This window comes from Lynx rufus, unplaced genomic scaffold, assembly GCF_022079265.1.
Source record: "Lynx rufus isolate CCGP_SWC_20201006 ecotype Redwood Valley unplaced genomic scaffold, mLynRuf1.p SCAF_16, whole genome shotgun sequence".
Taxonomy (NCBI): domain Eukaryota; kingdom Metazoa; phylum Chordata; class Mammalia; order Carnivora; family Felidae; genus Lynx; species Lynx rufus.
Genome location: NW_025814830.1, coordinates 13685585 through 13709884, shown reverse-complemented (window position 1 = coordinate 13709884; position 24300 = coordinate 13685585). Strand labels below are relative to the sequence as shown.

General features: G+C 52.4%; 1 protein-coding gene across 1 annotated transcript; it reads left to right on the top strand.

The window, feature by feature from the left end:
- On the top strand, positions 1-21552 carry LOC124511757 (IgGFc-binding protein-like). The gene is made up of 12 exons (XM_047079125.1): positions 1-55; positions 550-1893; positions 5032-5978; positions 8906-9461; positions 10109-10707; positions 13102-13690; positions 14261-14811; positions 15757-16234; positions 18486-18685; positions 18805-18970; positions 19071-19753; positions 20962-21552. The coding sequence occupies exons 1-12, from the start codon at positions 1-3 to the stop codon at positions 21523-21525; spliced, it is 6732 nt and encodes a 2243-aa protein (XP_046935081.1). The 3' UTR covers positions 21526-21552.
- The last annotated feature ends 2748 nt before the right edge of the window (positions 21553-24300 follow it).

Here is a 24300-nt window from a genome sequence, read left to right as displayed (position 1 = left end):
ATGGATGCCCTCACACCTGCCCTTCTGTGCCTTGGTGCCCTGGGTTTCCTGTGGGGTAAGTGATCCATGAGGGATGCAGAAAACTGGTGAGCTGGTCTGGATCTGCAGCAGGGGACTGGCTGTGCTGGCTGGGGTTTGGGGCTGCCTGACATGGTTCTGTTAACAGAAAATTGACCACGGTGGAGCTTCGTGGGCCCTGGCCAGCTGAAACCAGGGACTATTTCGGTAGACTCTGTGGCAGGGAATTGGCCGAACCAGTTGTGGGAAGGGGGCTGAGCAGGCCTTTCTGCGACAGATGGTTCAAAGGAAGCAACATTACTTTAAGTTAATATTTACCGGATATTGTTCCATGGCCTTTAAATATATTATCTCATCTAATATTTTCATAGCTCTGCCAAGACCTCCTTTTACAATGAAGAAACTAAGGCCCAAAGAGGTCAGGTACCTTGCCCAAGTTGACATGGCTAGTGAGTGGCAGTCAGGATTAGAACCTGATGTATTTGGCGGCCAAATCCAACAGATTGTGCTGACTCCCTCCTTTACTCTCAGGCCCAACGGCTGCAGTTGTGGATTTCCAGGGCCGTTACTTCATCACGGCTTTCTTGGAGAATGGGGGCGCCGACAAGCCCAACTTCCGGCTGTACGTGTCGCCACCCCCGAAGGGGCCCCCGACGGCTGTGCAAGTGAGGGCGTATCCGGTGGGGGGACCGCCCTTTCGGCGCGCGCTGAGCCTGCTGCCAGGCATCACTGCATTGGTGCGGCTGCCCGGCGCCGTGGAACTGCAGGGCTCGCGGCGGGAAGCGGGCGGAGCGGTGCGCTTAGCAGCGTCGCGGCCGGTGGGAGTGACAGTGGTGAACGCACGTGGACGCGCATCCCTAGACACGGCACTAGCGCTTCCGCGCCGCCTGCTGGGTACTCGCTACGTGGTGGTGACGCCGTCGCTGCAGCCCCACGACCGGCACAAGGAGTTTGCGGTGGTAGCCGGCGCTAGGCCCACGCGCCTGCGCCTCACGCCTCCCGTGCCCATCCTGCTGGATGGCGTCGAGCATGCTGCCAGCCGGCCCCTCCTCGTACATCTTGAGCCCTTCCAGGCGCTGCAGGTGCAGAGCGCAGGTGACCTGTCAGGCACCCGCGTCGTGGCCACTCATCCCGTCGCGCTGCTGGCTGGCCACAGTTGCCTGCAAGCGAGAGATAAGGCCTGTGGCCACGTGTCCGAACAACTGCTGCCCCAGGATTACTGGGGCCGCGTCTACGCCGTGCCCCCGTTCGCGCCCGCGGCTCCGGGACCCAGAGATCATGTGTACGTGGCTGCTGACAGTTTGGGCAGCCTGAACTTCTGGGGGGGCGGTGCCAAAGGGGCGCGGGCTCTGGGCCTTGGAGCCGTGCTGCACTTCGCGGTGGACCCAGTGCGCCCCCTGGTGCTGCGCTCCTCCGCCCGCCTGCAGGTGCTTTTCCTGGCTGCGGCTGCGGCCCGCGGGGGCGTCGCATACAATCCCTTTTTCGCTCTCTTGCCCCCGGTGGACGCGTTCAGCCGCAGCTTCGCGCTCACCGCGCAGCCGGGCTTTTCCAACGTGGCGGTGCTCGTGGCGCGTGAGCCCACCCTGGTGCTCCTAGATCGGCAGCCGCTGCCCAACCTGCACTGGCGCCTCATCCCCGGCGGCCCCGAGCCGCCTCACGGGCAGCATTCTGGTCAAAGCCAGGCCCCCACTCAGGGTTTCGCCTGGACTGAGGTGGCATATGGGCCTGGGCAAGGAGTAGTGCACTTCCTGGAGACTCGCGGGACGCCCGTGGGCGTGCTTAGCTTCGGCACCGCCCCGGGCGCTGGCTTCGGGACCCAAGCCTCGCGGCAGCCAAGCGTGAGTGAGCAGCGCTCGCGCCCAAGACAATCGGAAGGTGAGCAGACGGTGGGATTCCAGGATATCAGGGGCGGAGAAAATCATAACACTACCTTCAATTGCTGACATAGCAGCCAGAGAGGCAGGTTTTAAATGCAAATCACTCCCTCCTCTACTCAGAATCTTTCCACGCAATTATTATTATACCCAGCAAAAGCAAAGTCTTTACAGTGTTTTATGTGGTCCCATACATTACCTTTCTGATCTCATCTCTTCTCACTCTTGCCCTTCCCTCACTCCATTCCAGCCATACTAGCCACCTTACTTTCTTCTCCCTCCTCCAGGGCCTCTACACTGTCCCCATGATGTCTTTATGATAGTTCCCTCACCTCCTTCAGGTCTTTGCTCAAATGCCACCTTCTTATTGAGCTCAAATTGCTCAATTTAAAATCGTAATTTCTCATCCCTTACAAACTCTAGCCGTTCCCTGATTTCTTTCACAAGTCATATCACTTTCCATATACTTACTTATTCTTTTCCTCTGCCACCCATTAGTTCCTTGAGTTCAATGCTTCTTTATTTTAAGTAGGTTCTAAGATACACAATTAATTGTACAATTTTAAGTATACAGTCTGATGAATTTAAGTATACAGTCTGATGAATCTCTCCCAGTCTGGAAAAACAGTGGGGGACCAGGGAGGTGAGAGAAAAGAGAGAGGATAGTCAGAGAGACTGGAGTTTCTTAGAAATGAAAATGTGGACTTCAAATCACTTATTAAAATTGGCCCAGAGTTGGATTTTGGAGCCAAAAGGTCTGGATTCAAATCCTACTACAAGCTGTGTGATCTTGGGCAAGTCAGGTCACCTCTCTGAACCTCAACTTTCTCCTCTATTAACTGTGGATAATAATACCAACACCTTCATAAGGTTGTTGTGGCATTAAAAAAAATGAGTTAATTGGGGTGCCTGGGTGGCTCAGTCAGTTGAGCGATCTACTTTGGCTCAGGTCATGACCTCACGGCTCGGGTCATGATCTCACAGTTCCAGCCCCACGATGGGCTCTGTGCTGACAGCTCAGAGCCTGGGGCCTGTTTCGGATTCTGTGTCTCCCTCTCTCTCTGCCCCTCCCCGCTCATGCTCTGTCCCTGTCAAAAATGAGTAAGTGTTAAAAAAAATTATTTTTTAATGAGTCAATAGAAGAGTGCCTGGCATGCATAAATGTTTGCTATTATTAATTTTCCACATTTTTTTTAGATTTACTTTAGGCTAGACCTGTTCTAGGCGCTGGAGATGCAACAGTGTACAACGTAGAAATATTCCTACCCTAGGGAGCTGTTACTTTAGTCCATATTCTAATCCATTCCAAAACTCTGTATTCCATTTGAATGGGAAATATGCAAACCCCTCAGAACAAAGTTATTTCTTAAAAGTTCATTTTGTATATATCTAGCTTCATGCATCAATAGCTATGAAAAAATAACTCCCTTCCTGGGAAATAGGGTGATGGAGTGACTATATCCTCACAGAGCACATATGCACACGCGCACGCGCACACACACACACACACACACACACACAATTCTTTTGTTGTTGTTGTTTAAATGAATAGGTTTTTAAATTTTTTATTTAATTTATTTTTTTAATTTACATCCAAGTCAGTTAGCATATACTGCAACAATGATTTCAGGAGTAAATTCCTTAATGCCCATTACCCATTTAGCCCATTCCCCCCTCCCACAACCCCTCCAGTAACCCTCTGTTTGTTCTCTGTATTTAAGAGTTTCTTATGTTTTGTTCCCCTCCCTGTTTCTGTATTATTTTTGCTTCCCTTCCCTTACGTTCATCTGTTTTGTATCTTGAAGTCTTCATATGAGTGAAGTCATATATTTGTCTTTCTCTGACTGACTAACTTCGCTTAGCATAATACTCTCTAGTTCCATCCACATGGTTGCAAATGGCAAGATTTCATTCTTTTTGATTGCCGAGCAATACTCCATTGTGTATATATACACCACATCTTCTTTATCCATTCATCCATCAATGGACATTTGGGCTCTTTCCATACTTTGAAACAGCATACCTGTATCCCTTGGATAAATACCTAGTAGTACAATTGCTGGGTTGTAGGGTTAGTTCTATTTTTAATTTTTTAATGACTTATTTTTTTAATGTTTATATTTGAGAGAGAGACAGAGCATAAGCAAGGGAGGGGTAGAGAGAGGGGGGGGACACAGAAACCAAAGCAGGCTCCAGGCTCTGAGCTGTCAGCACAGAGCCTGATGTGGGGCTCAAACCCATGAACTGTGAGATCATGACCTGAGCTGAAGTCAGATGCTTAACCAACTGAGACACCCAGGCATGCCTCTATTTCTAACTTTTTGAGAAACTTCCATACTGTTTTCCAGAGTGGCTGCACCAGTTTGTATTCCCACCGGCTGTGCAAAAGAGATCCTCTTTTCTCCACATCCTCCCCAACATCTGTTGTTGCCTGAGTTGTTAATGTGAGCCATTCTGACAGGTGTGAGGTGATAGCTCATTGTGATTTTGATTTGTATTTTCCTGATAACGAGTGATGTTGAGCATTTTTTCATGTGTCGGTTGGCCATCTGGATGTCTTCTTTGGAGAAGTGTCTATTCATGTCTTTTGCCCATTTCTTCACTGGGTTATTTGTGTTTTGGGTGTTCAGTTTGATAAGTTCTTTATAGATTCTGGATACTAACCCTTTATCTGATATGTCATTTGCAAATATCTTCTCCCATTCTGTCGGTTGCCTTTTAGTTTTGCTGATTGTTTCCTTCGCTGTACACACACACAATTCTTAAGGCTGCTAGACGTGGCAGGCTGGAAGTCCTCACTGGCCAAAATCGACCCACAGATATGTTTAGATTTACTGGCACATAGACTTTTAAATAATTAATGTGGTGTCTTTAGAGGGAGTGTGTGCTCTCCAGCTCATCACAGCTCTGTTCTGTACCCACGTTGTGTTGGCCATTTCTGTATTGTCCTTCCGCCCCACCCTTCTCTTTCTGCTGATATAGGCCCACTTCATTTTAGATTTGGAACCCTGATAGCTTATGAATGTTGAGTCTCCAATTCCAGGAACCCTGGAGGCCTAGAGCATAGAGGCAGGAAAGGGATGAGGCTAAATGCCAGGATCCAGTTCTGTTGCATCATTTCATATCATCTCATCCCCAGATATTCTGAGTGAAGAAGATCTGAACCTTCCCACAGAATCCTATCCCCTCATAGAGTCTTCCCTGATGATGCCACTCCGGTTCCCAGGATCCTGTAAGGACCACGCATGCTCCGATGGGACCACATGTCATCTTGTAAAGCACAAACCTGAGTGTGTGGCCAGCACGAAGACCACATTTGGGTCTGACATCGTGTTCAGTTCCAAGACAATATCTCTGAAGGACCTCGAAACAGCGTCCATCTCCAGCTCTAAAACCATGGCAGTGGCCAAACCAGGATCAGAAAGCACACCTGAAGCAGAACCAGGACTTGTAGCAGTGACCATGGCTTATCCAGGGTTTGCACAAGAGGCTTTGAATGAACCTCAGCCTGAATCTATAGCTTTGGTTGAACCAGAACCTGGACTTCTGTCTGTAAAAGAACCAATTCCCGAAACCCTGACTGTGGCTTTATCGGCACCTGTACCTTTCCCCCTGCCAATGCCCATAGCTGAACCAGAGTCCAAACCCAAGATAGTGTCTGGGTCTAGGTCAGAAACTGTCTCAGTGGCCAAGTTGGGGCTCAAGGTGGTGGCAGGGACTGAACCAGGCTTAGAGGCTGTGACTATGGCAAAACAGGAACTTGAAACTGTGTCTGGGTCCAAAATGGCGTCTCAGGCCAAATCAGAGACAGTGGGTGTCTCTAGTAAGAGGCAGGGGGGCATCCCAGGGGGTACCTGCTGGGCTTCCGGGCTACCATACATCTACACTTTTGATGGCTACTCCTTCCCTGTGCCTGGGGGATGTACCTACATCCTGAGCCATTGCCCTCAGGCCCTACCCAGTGGCCTCCCTGCCTTCCAGCTGTGGATCGCCTGCTCTGGAGGGAGGCAGCCCGTGCGCTTTGTCACAATGCGCGCTTTTGGCATCACCATCACTGCTGTCAAACATGAGTTCGGCTTTGTCCGGGTAAGAATAATTATGTGTGGGATCCTGGGAAACTGTATCCTTGTCTGTCCCTCATTTTTGTCAACTCTACAGTGGAGGCAATTATATAGGTCCACAGTCCCTTATCCAAAAGGCTTGGGGCCAGGTGCATTTCAGATTTTGAAATTTCAAATGGTCATACCGTGCAAATGCCATATGTTATATGATAATCCCAATGGATGTCACATAATTACAAACATTAGTATCTCTGCAGTGAAATATCCGAATATTCACACTAACTGGGATAAATTAAGACCATAAGTGGCCATGTCATGAGTTCAGGTGAGCTTTTCGTACCAATTACATTTTAACATCAAACACACGAAACATCTTTCAGTCTTCAGGCCGCTTTTGCATTTGGGGATTGTGGATAAGGGCTAATGGATCTCTAGCCCTACCTTAACAGGTTCCTATGAAGCAGGAATAAGTTAACATATGAAAGGCACTTGGAACAGAGTCTACCTCATGGTAAGTGTCATATGAGGTGGGTTTGCTATGTTTATTGTCTCCTGACACTGACAACTGGAACCTCTAAATCCCCTGGGCTTTGGTCATATCCTAGGACCACATGCAGGTATGGACACTGGCACGTCCACAGTTTCTCCTCGGGAAAGGTTTGAAGGCATTGTTCTGATTGGAAGGTTGTGGAGACTAGACTACATTTAATCAGGATTGCTAGAGAGAGCAAACCTATGAGGTTATGGACATACTGAGTCACTCCTCAGTACCATGTTAGAAAGAATGTGATCTAGAAACCTGATGGCCTGAGTTCAAATCCCAGGTTGACCACCTGTTATCTGTATGACCTTAGGCAAGTTATTTAACCGCTCTGAGCCTTAGTTTCTTCATCTGTGAAATCAGGATGATACAAAGACCTAAGTCATCAGACTGTGGTATGGATCAAATAGGCTAATGTGGGGCGCCTGGATGGCTCGGTCGGTTGGTTTGTCGAGTGTCTGACTTTGGCTCAGGTCATGATCTCACAGTTTGTGGGTTCGAGCCCCACATCAGGCTCTGTACTGATAGTGTGGAGCCTGCTGTTTGGGAGGCTCTCTCCCTCTCTCTCTCTGTCCCTCCTCCACCCATGCTTTCTCTCTCTCTTTCAAAAATAAATAAGTAAATAAATAAATCTTTTTTAAAAACGTTAAAAAAATAGGTATGGAAAGCTCAGAAGTATATGATGCTAGGACCTGATGCATGAGCCATGATGCTCTATACTCCCCTCCACATGCCACTTGGGAGCCCACCCTGTCACTCAGGAGTCAGGAGTTCCCCAAGTGCTCTTATGGCTCTCCAGAATCCAGCACCCCAACCCAGGTATCCAGTACCTTCAAATTCTCAGGACCTCAGATTTACACTGTCATCAAATAAGCCCCCATCTCCCAAGTACCTGACACTCCTGAGTTTCTTCATCAACTAAGGAATTTTTTTAATGTTTATTTATTTATTTTGAGAGAGAGAGAGAGAGAGAGAGAGAGAGAGAGAGATCACATGCAGGGGAGGGGCAGAGAGAGAGAATCCTAAGCAGTCTCTGTGTTGTCAGCGCAGAGCCCAACACAGGGCTCATCATGAAACATGAGATCACAACCTGAGCCAAAATCAAGAATTAGACACTTAATGGACTGAGTCACCCTGGCACCCTGGAATGTTTTATTATTATGTACCAGACCTTGTTTAAGGCACTGACGACATATCAGTGACCAAGACAGACAAAAATCCTTGTTCTCATGGTACTTATATTCTAGCAGAGAGATACCAGTAATAAATATAAGTTAATTATGTAGTATTTTAGCAGGTGGTACATGCTAAGGAGGAAAACATGGAGCAGAAAAGTGGCATCAGGATGTCTGAGAGTATAGTCTTAAGTAGGAGGGCCTCCCTGAGAAGATGAAACTTGAGCCAAGTCTTAAAAGAGGTGAGGGAGAGAGCCATGTGTGTATCTGAGAGAATTCTAGGCAGAGGGAACAGCAAATGCCTAAGGTGAGAATCTGACAGGCACGTTAGAGGAGCAGCAAGAAGTCCAGGCTGAAGCAGAGGGAGGGATTGTGGTACAGAGGAGAGCGAGAGACCATGGGGGGCAGATTGCAACAACTTTGTCTTTTATTCTGTGTAAGGTGGAAGCCAAGGGAAGGTTGTGTGCAGAGGAGGGATGAAATACCACTTGGGTGTTAACAGGATCCCTGTGGCTTCCTTGTGGAGACCAGACTATGGGGCTTGTTCAGGATGCACTGAGAGACCAGTGAGGAGGTTGCTGAAATTGTCCAGGTAGATGATGGTTGGACCAGGGTGGAGGCAGTGAATGAGAGTAAAAGGTGGGTTGGTAACCTTCTTGGTGAACTGACACAAAAAATGGAAGTCCAATCCACATGACCTGGAAGCTCGCGGTGAAGGCTCTTGGTAATTGGGGGAAAGACACTGGGGTCCTGGATGAAGGCTCTCCTATTAACTGAAGTGGAATTACTTATCAAGATTCCTGAAAGGAAGGCTTCTGAGTTTTGCACGAGGTCTTGGAAACAAGACTCCTGGTTAGTGCATCGAGTGACATTCCAGCCAGAACAAAGCCTAAGGACAATGCCTCCAAACGTTCCCTGAGGAGAAATTGCAGACATGCCAGTGGCTGCATGTGGTCCTAGGATATGTCCAAAGCTCACAGAATTTGGAGGTTCCAGATGCCAGGGTTAGGGGACATCAAACATAGCAAATCCTCCTCATATAACACTTAACCATGAGGTGGACTCTGTTCCAAGTTCTTTTCATATGTTAACTCATTTCCTCCTTACAGCTCCCAGACCCCCACTCCCTCGGTATCCCAACACCCAACCCCCTCAGCTTTCATCCCTCACCCCACCTTAAATGCTTAGGAATGTACCCTTTCTCTGGTGATTCCTGCTCTTGGGTCACCCCTGCAGGTGAACCAGCAGCGGCTTAGGCTGCCAGTGACGCTGCTCCACGGGAGGCTGCGGTTGTATTTCCGTAGCTCAGAACTATGGGCAGAGGCAGGTCTGGAGCAAGAGCCACCCGCACTGCGCCTAGTGTACGACTGGCAGCACGCCCTGTCTCTGCAAGTAACCGACGGCTACCGTGCACACGTGGTGGGCTTGTGCGGCAACTTCAACAGTGACCCAATCGATGATGTGGGCGGTCCAGACCTGCGCGCCTTCTTGCGCACTTGGACCCTGCAGCTGCCTGATGACCCGTGCCACTCCCTCTGGGCTGCTCCCTGCACCAAGCCATCATCCCCACCGAAGACCCCGGAGCCCTGTGCCATCCTGACAGCTCTGAACGGGCCCTTTAGCCATTGCCACCATGTGCTGAGGCCTGCACCCTTCGAGATCAGCTGCAGTGCTTGGATCTGCCCCTTCTCCAACAACCGACCTACTCTTTGCTTGATGCTCCAGGTCTACGCACATGCGTGTCAGCGCCTAGGTGTCAGCATCAACTCCTGGAGATCCCAGACTGGCTGCCGTGAGTGACCCTTAGATGCAAAAGGCTATGGGCTACTAGGGAAGGGGATTCTGGGACTTAGGGGTGGCACTCCCTGATGCTGGCCGGAGTAGATTCCTAGGACAAGGCTGCAGGGTCCCTGGGATGGGACCGCAGGGGCTCAGGAGGCAGGGTTCCTTGGGTCTGGGGATGGAGACTCCTCCACCCAGTGGTGGGATTTCTTGTTTCTGGGGGCTGGAACCCCTAGGTCTTGGGGTCAGGATTCTTTGGGTCCTGAGGGTGAAGGCTTCCAGGCCCTGGGACCCAGAATTAGTTAATTCTAAAAGGCAAGATTCCTGGATTTGGTGTATGGAAAAGTCCTCTAGGTAAGGAGGACTCCAGGGTCTGGGGTGAGAGTTCTGTGTCCCAGGGCCAGATTTTAAGGTTCTGAAAGAGGACTTCTGGTTTCTGATGATAGAAACTTCTTTACTCTGTGAGATGGAGATTGCTGGAAAGCCTCCATTCTAGGGGATGAGGACCCCCAGGATCCTGGGCACGACTCTTGGAAAATGAAGGCAGGAACATCTCCATTCTAGGGATGGCTAAATACTTAGGTCTCTGGAACCAGACTGGGAGGTCCTGATGTAAACACTCCTTCCCCCTCCATCTTTCTCCCCTTCTCCCCCCAGCTATCGAGTGCCCCCAAAACAGCCATTATGAGTTATGTGGCTCCTCCTGCCCAGAGACATGCTTGGGGCCCTTGGGAGCATCCTGCCCGCTGCCCTGCGGGGAGACGTGCACCTGCAATCCTGGCTATGTTCGCAGCGGCCCAGCCTGTGTCCTCCGGCACCCAGGGCCTGGTGGCTGTGGCTGCGTGCACCAGGGACATCTGCTGGCTCCAGGCGAGGCTTTATGGGAGGGTGTGGGCTGCACTCGCCGCCGCTGCCTCTGCCCAGCCTTAGGAGGGAGCGTGATCTGCACTGAGACGGGGTGCAGGCCGCATGAGCGCTGCGTTCTGTCACACAACCTGCGCACGTGTGTGCCCTCGAGCATGGCCACATGCGTGGTGGCTGGCAGAGGCCACTACATCACCTTTGATGGGCGCCGTTTTCGCTTCCCTGGCTCTTGCGTGTACCTGCTGAGCGGCCTCAGTTCTTCAGCGCCACAGGAGCTCACTGACTTCCGTGTGCTCCTGGGCACCAGTCCTGATGGCGTCCCGAATAGCCTTGAAGTACACGTGTCTGGATTCCATCTGAGGCTGGACCCCAAGGAACCCGGTCGTGTCCTGGTGAGAAAACCCCAGCCCTGCCCACACATTCACCTTATGTCCTCTGACCCAGAGTCCTCATCTCAAGACTCCCAAACCTGATCCCAAGATCCCCCTAACCTCACCCTAGGGTCATACCTTGAGTTTTTGTCCTGTGACATTGGACCTTAAATCCAGTATCTTGCACCTCCTCCCTCTTGCCCCATGATCTCTGACCCAGTCACCTAACTTTAACCCCCCCAAAACTAACCCCCAAATTAGAACTCAAGCCTTAACACTTTAGGAGCAAACCATCAGTCCAGAACCCCCTTTCCCAGTCCTCCATAATTTCCCCAGGAAAAGAAGTTTTGGTGCTGTGGAAAAGGCCACTCGGGAGGCACACGCGCTAGGTGCCAATGAAATAACACATAATGCACAAGAGTCCTTTTAAGGTAGATACAATAGGCATTACCATTTTCCAGATGAAGAAACTGCCCCAGAGAGGTGAGGCCATGGGCCCAAGGTCACACAGCTTATAAATACGAGAGTTAGTATTTAAACCTTGGTATTTGGGGCTCCAGGGTCTCTTATGCTGTCTCTAAATCATCAAAAAAATACATGACCTCAACTACTCATTTGTGAAATGTAATTCCAAGTTCCCAATGACTCTGACACCACTTCAACATGACAAATTTTCTCATCAAGGTAGGAAAGACAAATAAAGATAGGGACACTGGGAGAGGAGCTGTGGGGCTGTGGGGGTGAGTATTCACCGACCACAGAGGACAGAACCCAGAGGCTGTCAGTAACTTTCTCTCTGCAGTTTGCCTTGGCCATATTTTAAATTTCTTACTGAATTACCATTTTTAAATAAAGAAGGCTGGACTTATGGTATCTCTTGAGAAACTAGAAGCCCTGGCAACTAGTCACCTATTCTCATGGCCACGTATGTTTGGGACTTCCCTCTCTAGCGAGGGGCACATACTTTCTCTCTAGTTTGTCACAGTCCCCAGCACATCCCACCCTCTCCACTTTACTCATTTAGTTATTTGCCTGGCCCCTGAATGCATGTGAGTGAGGACCAGGTTTTATGCTTTTCTTGGGACCAGGGGCCTAGCCCTGACTACAGCTTTATGGGTGGCCCCAAGGGACCTTAATCCCAGAACCTAAGACCTCTCTGCCTTCCCAAGGAACACGACCTACCCCAACACGTGCCAGGCACAATTACAAATCCTTACTTGATCCTTACAACAATTCTTTCCAGTGCATATTATTATTTCTCTCATTTTACAGAGAAGTTAAACAAATTGCCAAAGTGAGACAGTTAAACAAACCAGAAGCCAAGATTTGAGCCCAGGCGACATGGCTCCGAAGTCAAAGGACACTTAACTACCACACGTCACTGTCCTGCACATGTAGTTATGAAAATTGGACACGAAGCTGCCAATATTTGGTGTTTTTTCCTACAAATGCGGCTATTTCATATAGTTCAACCTAAGTGTTTGAGACAAATACTCCTGGCCTGGATTGTCTTGGAACAAAAACTCCTAGCCTTGACTCAAGAATTCTGGAACCTTCATTGTGAGCCCCAGTCATACATCAGAGCTTTCAGTCCTGATTCTGGGATCTTGAAACTCCAGTCCTGACCCAAGAATCCCATTTATTTATTCATTCATTCATTCATTCATTCATTCATTCATTCGTTCACTCATTCATTCATTTAACAGTCACTTACTGAATACCTACTGTGTTCCAGGCACTATTCTAAGTTACATGTGTTAACTGAACTTTAGACCCAACTCTAGCCCCAGTCCCGGGCACCCCCTAAACCCAATCCAGGAATTCCAAATCCCCAACTCCAAAAGCTTACAAACCCTCATCCCAAATTCTTATACCCCCAGCCCCAGATGCTGTGGGCAAATATGGTTAGACCATGCACAGCAGCCTCAACATTTATATATGCTATGGACAGACCTCCCTTCCCTGAACCATTTGCATAGTATCCTGAAGCCCCTGCCATACCTAGAAATCCCAGCATCCCTAGGACTCTACAGCCTAACTTGACCTATGAGCCTCATTCACTCATCCATGCATTAGCTCAACAAATATTTATTGACCAGACATGTGCCAGACACTGCACATGTGTCACTTCCAGAAGCTGTGGCTTTCATCTCCCCAAATCTGATCCAGGAATACTATAGCCCCAAACCCCAGAATCCACAGTTCTCACCATCCAAGTATTTGTTGGAAAAAGTATCAGTATTGTGGACAGCACCCCAAGCTTTTATTTGTTGGGTTGGGGGTGGTCATTGTAGACAGTCCTTCAAAAAGACCTTCTGGGGGCCCTGCTCTTATACCCTTACCTAGGGACACTGGCATCCTTGGTAATGATACGGGGTCCCTAGAGCCCCACCTTGACATATCCTCTTTGCACAGGTGAATGGTGACTGGCAGAATCTACCATTCCAGGCTCTGAGCAACAATACACTCATCTTTCGCCATGGCTGGGACACTGTGGTCAGCTGTCCCTTTGGCCTGCGTGTGACCTATGCCCCTGGGATCCGCGTAGTACTGGATCTTCCAGCAGCATATAAGGGCCATGTGGTGGGGCTGTGCGCTGACTATAATGGGGACCCCATGAATGACCTCCAGGTGCCTGGAACCGTGCTGGGCACCAAGCTGCCTGAGGATGCAATGGCCTGGGCCTTTGGCCATAGATATTTGGTGGATTCCTCGACTGGGTGCCTGGATGCTGCTGACAAGATGCCGCCACTGCCACCATCTTGTGTCACTCTGCCAACCACCAGCAGCCCAACCCACTTTGCCCACCCTTGTGACATCCTTTTGGACCCTCTGGGGCCCTTCCAGCTGTGCCATGAGATGCTGGCACCAAGCCCCTATGTCCAAGATTGCATGGTGGATGTATGCCTGGGCACTGGACCCTGCCCCATGCTCAGCCTCTACTGTGAAACTTGCCAGCTGCTGGGTGGCCAAGTCTTCCAATGGCGGAATTCAAGCCTGTGCAGTGAGTGCCTAGGGATTCAGTCTAGCGTCTCTCTCTATCTTTGCTCATCTGGGGAACCTGGCCCCACTCTTGACTGAGATGCGGCTCCTTGGCTGTTGCTCATCCCAGAGTGCCAGCTCCTCCCTGCACAATGTATCCCTGAGACCCTGTACTTCCCACTGCACCAGCCTTCAGCCATCCCTCCACTCCCCACCAGACCCTCAACCTTTGCCCATGCTAAAGTGGCAGGTGTATTCTGATTTAAGTCCAGCCCCCCAGCTCTTATCCTTCCCTCTTCTCAGCCCTGATTATGGTCCAACCCTTCAGCTCTTACCTCTCAGGGACTCAGACCTGTTCATGGTCCAGCCCCTAAGCTCTTATCCATTCCAAGCCCTACAGATTAGCTATGCCTCATCAGAGGCATGGTTAACCACCACATCCTTAGCTATCTGAAGGTACCTGCAGCTCTGCCCAGGTAGAGCTTTGCCCCGGCAGGGCCCCAGATACCCCATCCTAGCCCCAGAGTTAGGGAGTGAGAGTCCCAACAGCCACAGGCCGCAAAGTAACCTTCCATTCCTACTGGTTCCGCAGGCCCGCTGTGCCCCGCACACTCGCACTACACGCTGTGCGCTCCGGCTTGTTCTGTCACTTGCGCGGGGCTGGAGCCACCACCCGGCTGCGATCGCGCTGGGCACTGCCGTGAGGGCTGCGTATGCGACGCGGGCTTTGTGCTGAGTGGCGCTATCTGTGTGCCCACTGCTCAGTGCGGCTGCCTGAGCGCCGGCCGCTACTTGGAACCCGGCGCCCCGCTGCCGCCCCCTCCCACCGCGACCGGTCGCTGCTGCCGCTGTCACCCTGGCGGCCGGGTGGCCTGCAAACCCTGCCGCGCAGCCCGGGGCGGCCCAGGCCTCTGCTTTGCCACAGACGGACTCTATTATCGCACCTTCGACGGCACCACCTTCCACCTCCCGGGCGCCTGCACCTATTCATTGGTAGGCACGGGCACGGGTCGACTTCGGGGTGGGACGCCCTTCGAGGTGGTGCTGGAGACAGGTCCACAGATGCCCAAACTCTGCCGCGTGCTGCTCCGCGCGCATGGCCACCGCTTCGGCCTAGACTGCGAGGACTGGGGATACATCACGGTGAGCCCCCGCCCTGTCACCCGCCTCCTTTCAGCTGCCTGGCAGTCTCTGTTCTGCCCGGTGGGATCTCTGAGTATCGCCTTCCGGATTTTCTCCTCTCTCCAACAACCTCATTTCCGATAATCTCCTCCGTCTCCCTTCTCTGCTTCCTCCCTCTCTCTGCCCCTTCCCCTTTCAATCCCTCTCTCAGTAGCTGGGTCTGCACATCCCTGTTCCATGCTGCTCAGGCTGTCTCTCCATCTTCCCTCGCCTCTTTCTCTGTCTACCACCCGTACCTACACCCCACCTGTCCCTCTCTCCCACCCCACAGTCTTCATCTCTCCTCTCTGCCTTTTTTCCTCCTCCACCTGGATCTCCATGCGCCCTCTCAGGCTCCACGTCTGCCATTACCTCTTACCAACGCCCACCTAGCCTTCCCTGATCCCTGCTCCAGGCTGCCCAAACCCCCTCTCTGGTGCCCCTACCTCACCACTGCCCTTCCTCTCCAGCTTTCCCGCTCTTTTTCTCTCCAAAGTGGTCCCTGTTCCTCTCTCCTCCTCCTCCTGTCCCCACATCCCCTCCCTCTTCTTCCCCAGCTCTACTGCCCCAACCCCCAGGTCCATAGATGCCCTCAGATCTCTCTTCGGTCCCTGAGTAAGGAATTTCCCCTCTGTCCCTGCACTCCAGGCCCACTTCACCACTCTCCCTCCCCTCACTCTCCTTCCCCTCTGCAGGTTCCCCCACACCTTCCCACTATACCCACACTCAAGCACTGCCTTGAACGCCCTGCCCCTTGACCCCTCTCCTTCACCCCATGTCCTTCTTCACACTCCAGCAGTCCCTGCCCACTCTTCCCCTGTTCTGGCGCACCCACTGTCCGCACTACTCCTCCCCACTAGTCTTCTCCCAGTTCTTCCGGACCCGGACCTCCCCCCTGACTCTAGGCTGCCCCACCCCTGCCCGCAGGTGGACGGCGTGCGGCGCTGCCTGCCTTTAGCGCTGAGCGGGGGCAGGGTGCGCGCCTTCGCGCGCGGCGCATCTGTGGTGCTCGCGGTGCGTGGAGGCCCGCGCCTGCTTTTCGGGCTCTGCTGCCACCTGAGCGTGGAGCTGCCTGCGGCCTACCGCGGCCTCACACGCGGCCTCTGCGGCAACTTCAACGGCAACGCGACGGATGACCTGCAGCTGCCAAGGCCCGGGCCCTGCGCCGCGCCGCGTCCCTGCCCGGGTTCGGGCTGCCTCCCGGCCACCGAGGACGCGGGTGCAGCGTGGCGTGGCGCTTGCGACCTCCTGCGCGAGCCCAGCGGCCCCCTGGCACCCTGCCACGCATTCCTGCCGCCGGAGCCCTTCTACCAGGCCTGCGTGGCCGACGTGGGCCGCGCCCGCGGGAACCACAAAGTGCTCTGTGCCTGCCTGCAAGCCTACGTGGCTGCCTGCCAGACGGCTGGTGCGGATATGCGGCCCTGGAGGGCTCCCAGCCTTTGCCGTATGTCCCCTGCCAGAGGGCTTTACGAGCCGTCCCCGCGGGGTGGGGTCCCAAAGCGGGAGACTGGTCTGGTCTTCAGTCATAACGCAGGTGTTAGTTGAGGACCTACTATGTGTCGGCCTATTTTAAGGACACAGCACCAAACAGGACAGAGTCCCATGCACACTGTGGTTGGGAAAACAGATTTGATTTTATCCCTTAGGTAACGTTTACAGAGCACTCATTCAATATCAGGCGCTGCGTTAAAATCCTAGTCCCTGGACCAGCAGCATCAGCTTGTTTACAGGGCTTGTTTACAATGCAATACTCAGGGCTTGTTTACAATGCAAAGTCTTGCCCTGCCCCAGACTTAATCAGAAACTCTGGAGTGGGAGCCACCAACCTGTTTTAACAAGCCCTCCAGGAGACCCGGATGCAAGACTAGATCTGAGAACCTGTATTGCGTGCTTGAAGTCAGCCCACTCCATCTTAGAACTGTTCTAGGAGATGGGATAATCGTCTGCCTCCTGTAGTTGAGGACACTGAGGCACAGAGAATCCCCCCAGATCTCACAGCCAGTAGGGGGCAGAACTGGCCTTTCCACCTGACTCCAGAATCCTCTCTCTCAACCCCTATGCTATAGTGTCTCTCCAACAATAATGTAAAAATAGTTCCAGTAATAACATGAAAAGAACAGCTGACCTTACTGAATACACGTTCGGTGCTAAGCCCTCAATTCTCCCAACAGCCCCATCAGGCAAGTACATTTTATGGATGAGGGAAACCAAGGCATAGGTGGTTAAGGAACTTGCTCAGGATCACCCACCTAGAAAATGACTTAGCTGGCATCTGAATATTTGTTCACTTAACAGGTTCTCATCAACTTCACGTTTCTATGTCCACGTGTATCCTCCATGATCCTCATGGACTCTTGGCCCCACCTCAATTTATCATTTTGGTGTCAGTGTCTCTCTCTTTCTGCCTCCAGGTTCAAAAGTTCTTGGAGGGAATGTTTGGCTTGCTCTTAACTTACAGACCAATAGCCACCCTCACCTCTGTCTGTCAGGGTCATTTATCCAGCCCTGACCCAACCAGCCGGTCATGGGTACACAATGTGGCCACTATATCCAGCAGGACTCTTAATAGCGATGTCAGAATCCTAACTCAAACTGAGGGGAGAAAGAATAAATGATTTGGAGCACATATAACTGCAAAGACTGAGGGTGTTTCTATCTTCAGTCTTAGCTAGATTAAGAATTTTCAGGGGCGCCTGGGTGCTTCCGACTTCAGCCAGGTCACGATCTCGCAGTCTGTGAGTTCGAGCCCCGCATCAGGCTCTGGGCTGATGGCTCAGAGCCTGGAGCCTGTTTCCAATTCTGTGTCTCCCTCTCTCTCTGCCCCTCCCCTGTTCATGCTCTGTCTCTCTCTGTCCCAAAAATAAATAAACGTTGAAAAAAAAAAAAAGAATTTTCAACTGCAGATTTAAAAAGTCCATTTTTCTCCCAGTCCATCTTCTTCTTCCCTTCCATTCTCTCTCTGTTAGCTTTATTCTCAAGTAGATTCTCCTCTTGTGGTAGCCGCAAGGCTTTGGCAACTTCAAGCTGACAATTCTACCAGCTTCAATGCCTTTGCAAAAATGTAACATCCTTTTCCCAGTGACCCCAGCTTAAAGTCCCAGGCTCGCCACCCAAGGCTTCGCCTGTCCAATTATTGTGAACCAGAGGAGGGAAGAATAATCTGATTAGCCAACCCTGGGGTTCTGTACACAACCCTGGAACCTGGATGTGGAATCACCTCAGTCCACATGTTGAAAGTAAGGATGGATAGTTGCCAAAAAGCAAGCGGAGGTTATTATTGTCAGAAGGGCAGAGAGGCCAAGAAAAGACCTCCACCACTAGAATCCACTGACAGGTTCCTTATGGACCCAAACAAGCAGCATAGGAGGTGGGATCACTTGGTGGTTCAAGTAATGGTCAACCCTTTCAACAGGGGCTGGGATTGCCGGGGAAAGACCCCCTAAAAGACAAAGAGCAGGGAAGCCACATTAGTCATATGCACTTAAGTAGCTAGCACACTGCATAGTGCGCAGACACTGTTCAATCACTGCCGGTTGTTACTGCTGTTAGGATTAATCTAAGGGGAGGTCTTCCGGGAACGATGCAATCTGAGGGTGCCGGGGAAGCGGAGGGCAGGCCCCTGCCTTGCCTGAGTCTGACAAGCCACCTCTCCACAGCCATGCGGTGCCCCCCACACAGCCACTACAGCCTGTGTGTGAACCCCTGTCCCGCGGCCTGTGCGGGTGTTCAGGAGGTGGTACAGCTCCCCACTCCCTGCGCTGAGGGCTGCGAGTGCGATGATGGATTCTTCCCCGCCAAGGGTGACTGCGTCCCTGTGGACCACTGTTCTTGCTTCCACAATGGCCTGTACTTCCCTGTGAGCATCCTCTTGGGCCCTTGTTAGAGGTTTATTTGGATCCTCTCATCTCAGAACCTTTGGCTACACCTTCCCTTCAATACCACCTCACCTTTCACCGTCTCTCCCTTCCTCCACAGCCTGGCCAGACTATCCTCATCAAGAATTGCTCCTCCTCCTGTACCTGCCACCTAGGGGAAGGTGTGGCCTGTGTCCCCTTCAGCTGCCCTACGGAGGAGGTCTGTGGCATCACAGATGGAGTCCTAGGCTGTCGATTGCAAGGTGCCCAGCGCTATAGTCTCAGGGGTCAGAGATTGGGGCATGACTCCTGCATCCTGGGAAGGAGGGGACTGGTGACCCAGACTCCTGGGACTCATAGGTCCTTGATCTTCTCTCTCCCCCACAGCCACCTTGGCCCCTGCCCCTAGCTCTGTGGCCCCACCGCTGGTTTCCCCACCATTGCTCCCCAGTCCCAGTCCCCAGTGCCCAGAAAACTCCCGCTTTGTTCCCTGTGGGTCTGCATGTCCAGCCATGTGTGCCAACCCCTCAGCCCCAGAGCACTGTAGCCACCCCTGTGCTCCTACCTGCCAGTGCCTGCCTGGCTACCTGATGCAGGACGGCCAGTGCATGCCCCCTGCACACTGCTCCTGCTTCCTGCACCAAGGCCGTACTTTCTGGACAGACAACTGTACTTGGCACTGCCACTGCCCAACCCTTGGGGCCCTGGTGAGCAAACTTCCCCAGTGTTGGCCTGACAAGTGCCACGGTCACTGCAAGGCCTTCACGGGTGGCTGGTACCACTGCCTGTCAGCCCAGTCCTCACCCAGTCCCACTGTCCTGGAGAAGCCACTGGTGTGCACTGCCTCTGGAGACTTCTACTTCCACACATTTGGAGGAGCTCACTACGAATTCCCTGGCTCCTGTGTCTATCGCCTGGCGGGTCTCTGTGACACAGCCCATGCCGACCTTGAGCCCTTCAGCCTGGATTTGACCCCACTGCTGCGGCCACGTGGCTGGGCCAAGGCCCTGACCCTCTTAGCCTGTGGCCTGAGGCTGGACCTGAGTCCAGAAGATCTCAACCACATCCGGGTGAGTTTTCAAAGGCTCCATACGTACCTACTGTCCCTCACCATGCCCATTACCCACAGGTAACCTGTAGACCGCTCTTTTCCTGCTGATACCCCCTTTATCAACTCTTCACTGGTTCTCAGAGATGTCTACTCCAATTTCCTAGTGGCCCATTCGTTGACTTGCCTGTTGATCCCTTCCCACAAACTTTCTATTTGAGACTTCTACCCGAGTCTCCTATTATTCTCCCATTAACCTTCCACTGAGTCCTCAGTTGACTCCCCTTTAACCCATAGACTCAGCCTTGACTTCCCCATTGGCCCTCTTTTTTTCTTTCTTTTTCTTTCTTTCTTTCTTTCTTCCTTTCTTTCTTTCTTTTTTCTTTCTTTTAATGTTTATTTATTTTTGAGAGAGTGCAAGCTGGCGAGGGGCAGAGAGAGAGGGGGAGACACAGAATCCAAAGCAAGCTCTGGGCTCTGAGCTGTCTGCACAGAGCCCGAGGTAGGGCTCAAACTCACAAACCATGAGATCATGATCTGAGCCAAAGCTGAAGTCCGACGCTTAACTGACTGAGCCACCCAGGCGCCCGACCCTCCATTTCTCTCCCACTGAAAATCCCACGAACCCATTCATTGCCCCTCCCCCACTGGTCCTACTACAGTTATATTGATTTGCCCCATTAACCCTATTTACTGTCCTCTTGACCTCACCCCACACCCCATAGATCTGTACTGAGCTATTTGTTGACCTTCCTAGTGATTCACTGACTGGCCCATTAATGCCATTTACATCTCTGTGGATTTTTCCATTGAGTTCCCAAGCCATTCCAATTCTCCCATTGAGCTTCCTATTGATATGGATTCCTCCACTGAATTCTCAGGGCTTTCCAATATCCCAATTGAGCCTGTCTTTGACTGAGTCTCACTCTTTAAGCCTTCCTGAGACTGTAACATTAACTCATTGACTCACCTTCTGACTCCACCCCCTCATTAACTCTAATCATCTAATCTCTAGAACTGACACACTCACCCATCCGTGGGATCCTTTAATTCACCCTTCATTTAGCCTCTACTGATGTTCCATTGAATCTCCTTGCGATTCCTAATGACTACCCTGGTTAACTGATGTTCCCCTTGATCCTTCTCTGATCCTTCATTGGCATTTCCAAGAACTTCTGCGACAGCCACTACATCCTTCCCCCGCTGATACCTGCATGCCCTCCCTTGTAGGTGGATGGAATTCTGGAGTCGCTGCCCTTCTTTCACGGCCACTGCCTTCGTGCCTACTACCAAGGCCGCCAGCTCTGTGTAGACACGGACTTCGGCCTCTCACTCACCTACGATTGGGACAGCCTGGCACGTGTAACGCTGCCGAGGCCCTACGGACCCTACCTGTGTGGACTCTGTGCCCAAAGAGGCCCGAGCAGCCCCACGGTGCCGTTGCCCGACATCTGGAAGGTGGCAGAAGTGCCAGGCTGTGGCCCAGTCTGCGGGCCCCTCTGCCACAACCAGTGTCCAGTGTCCACGCGCACTCGATTCACTGGAGACGCGTACTGCGGGCTGCTGGCGGGGGCCGAGGGTCCCTTGGGGCCATGCTACGCTGCGCTGGACCCGCTCCCATTCCTGGACAACTGCCTGGACGACGTGTGCCGCCACCACGGAGCCCGTCCCATCGTCTGCCGAGCCCTGGCCGCCTTCACTGTCGCCTGTCAGGCTCTGGATGTGCACCTGCGGCCGTGGAGGACGCCTGACTTCTGTCGTGAGTGTGCGGGGCTTGGCATACATAGTGGGTGAAGCTCCTAAGAGCTGGGATTTGGGACACCGAGGGACGGACGCGGGAGGACCAAAGAAGAAGTTCAGGCCTGGGTGGGTGGAGCCAAGGTGAAGAAGGGTGGGACTTGAAGAAGAGTTAGACCTGGATGGGGCAGAAGTTTAATTAACGAGATCTTCCTGTCTTTTGTGTCCGTCTCTTTTTCTGTCTGTCTCTCCCGTGCTTCTGTGTCTCTCTGTGTCTCCCTTTCTGCGCCTCACTACCTCTACCTGGTGTTCCCACTTTCCGTTCCTCGTCCTCTCTCCCCGCCATGTTGCTCTTCCACTCACCCCCACCCTCTATCCTCCCTCCGTCTCTGTCTTCCCGTCCGTTTCTCTCTCCCGGCCTACCCCTTTCTCTGTCCCCCGCTATTTCTTTCCCGCGTCTCTCCATCTCTTTCATTTCGCTCTGGCCCTCGCACCCCCACGGGTCTCCCCAGCGTTACGGTGCCCGCCGCACTCGCACTATGAGCTGTGTGGCCCGTGCTGCCCAGCCACGTGCGCGGGCAGCGAGAGCCGCTCTGGCCGCGGCGCCTGCGGGAGCCGCTGCTGTGAGGGCTGCGTGTGCGACACGGGCTTCTTGCTAAGCGGCGCCGCCTGCGTGCCTGCGGCCAAGTGCGGCTGCTTTCGCGCTGGCCGCTACCGAGCTCTAGGCGCCGTCTGGTACCCGGGGCCAGGCTGCGCACGCCGCTGCCGCTGCCGCCCGGGCGGCGTGGTGACGTGCGCGCCGCGGCCGTGCGGGCGCGGGCGAGTGTGCGGCCTGCGCGGGGGCGTGCGCCGCTGCCTGCCCGACGGCCGAGGCAGCTGCGCCCTCGCCGGGACCGCGCACGTGCTCGCCTTCGACGGCCGCACGCACACGCTGCCCCCGCCCGCGCCCTTCTCTCCTGAGAGCTGCCTGCAAGTGCTCGCCCGCACCCCACGCCGGGGTCCCTGTTCCTTCAGCCTGGACGTGGCCCGCGATGGGGCCGGGCTACTCAGTCTGCACCTCAACCTCTCCGGGCACCACCTGCAGCTAGACCGCGCAGTTGTCGGCTTCATCACGGTAGGGGTTCACTGGACCGCGCCCACACCCCACCCTCTTCCTCCTGGAGGTTCCTTTGTTTCCCCCACCATATGTAACGTGGGCGTGGCTGTCCCTTAAGACTTAAGAGATGGTGCAAATATGTGACAAGGTGGAAGCATTGCGTGGGACACAGTAATGGCTCACTAAAGGGTAGCTGTTAGATATGCATTATCACCTACTACCCAGGATTGAATAAAATTAGTCATTCAGGATTATTTCAGTAAATTGTTTGGAGGGTCTCTCGGTGGTCCAGGAAAGGCCGGAGGATTTGATGATGACTAAGTCCTGGGAGAGCTCACATTCCTCCAGCGAAACAGATGATAAGTATATAAATAAGTAAAATAGGTGGTACATCCGATGATGAGTTTAGAACTGTAACGAAAAATAGGGGCACCTGGGTGGGTCAGTGGGTTAAGCGTCCAACTCTGGTTTCAGCTCAGGTCATGATCTCATAGTTGGCTGGTATGAGCCCCGCATTGGGCTCCACTACTGGCAGTGCCAGAGCCTGCTTGGGATTCTTACTCTCTCCCTCCTTCTCTGCCCCCACACCCCCCCCCCACCCCAGCCCCACCTCATGCTGTCTCTGACTCTCTCTCTCTCTCAAAAAAAAAAAAAAAAGAGAGAGAGAGAGAAAGAAAACTATAAAGAAAAATAAAACAAGGAAGAGAGAGTACAGAAACAGTGTAAAGAGGTTTAGGATTTTGAATAAGGTGATGAGGAAGACTCTACTGACAAAGTAACATTTGAGTCACTGATCTGAAGGAGGTAAGGGAGGGGTCCATGTGAACATCTGGGAAGGAGCAAACCAGGCAGAGGGAACACAAAGTGCGAAGGTCAGGGAACTGGGATGGTGCCTGGTGTGTTGGAGGAATAGGAGGAAGTCAGTGTAGCTTGTGAGTGAGCAAGTAAGTGAGTAAGGGGTTGAGGAAGAGATAATGAGGTTGGAGAAGTGATGGGGCCAGATCACTAGGGCCTTCTAGGATGGGTGGGGATGAAAACTTAGGCAAAACAGTAGCAGAGAAAGCAGGAGTGTGGTGAGATTCGGCAGCCAGAAGTAGAGAGAGCTTCAAAAAGAAGTGTGGTGAGACCTCATGAGGAAGAGAAGGCCAGAGAAAGGGCCCTGGGACCTATTTAGTGCTAATTATGTGCTAGGCACTGTTCTGAGCACTACTTGTACCATCTCATTTAATCTTCATAACAACTGTATTAGTCAGCTAATGCTGCATAACAAGCTCAAAAAAAAAATTCTCAGTGACTTACTCAGCCAGCTTTCTCACACATCTGTGAGTTGACTGGCATTTGGGTGATCTTGGTCTAGGTCATTAAGCACTTCCCACATGCTGAGCATTTTTCTAAGTACTTTTTGTTGATTTATTTAATTCTCCCAACAGCCCTAGGAAGTAGGTACTTTGATCCTCCCATTTTACAAATAAAGAAACTAAAGTTCAGAGAGGCTAACTTTTCCACCCAACTCTCACAGTTCATTTGTGGCACAGCTGGGAGGGATGTCCAGGATACTGGGAGGCATGGGAGCAGGCTCAACCTTCTCAGCCTCAGTCTTGACCCCTTTCTTCCTCCCCAGGTGGATGGTGAACACTGCCGGCTGCCCTGGGTACTGCCGGGGGGCAGGGCCTGGGCCACGTTGGAGGGCCACCACGTGGTGGTGCACACTGCCTGTGGGCTGCATATCATGTATG

Excerpts from the sequence above, each read along its gene's own strand:
- LOC124511757 (XM_047079125.1), top strand. The coding sequence starts at position 1 with ATGGATGCCCTCACACCTGCCCTTCTGTGCCTTGGTGCCCTGGGTTTC. Across the intron at positions 10,708-13,101 it reads AGGAACCCGGTCGTGTCCTG|GTGAATGGTGACTGGCAGAA; the intron begins GTGAGAAAACCC and ends CTCTTTGCACAG. Across the intron at positions 18,686-18,804 it reads ACAATGGCCTGTACTTCCCT|CCTGGCCAGACTATCCTCAT; the intron begins GTGAGCATCCTC and ends CTTCCTCCACAG.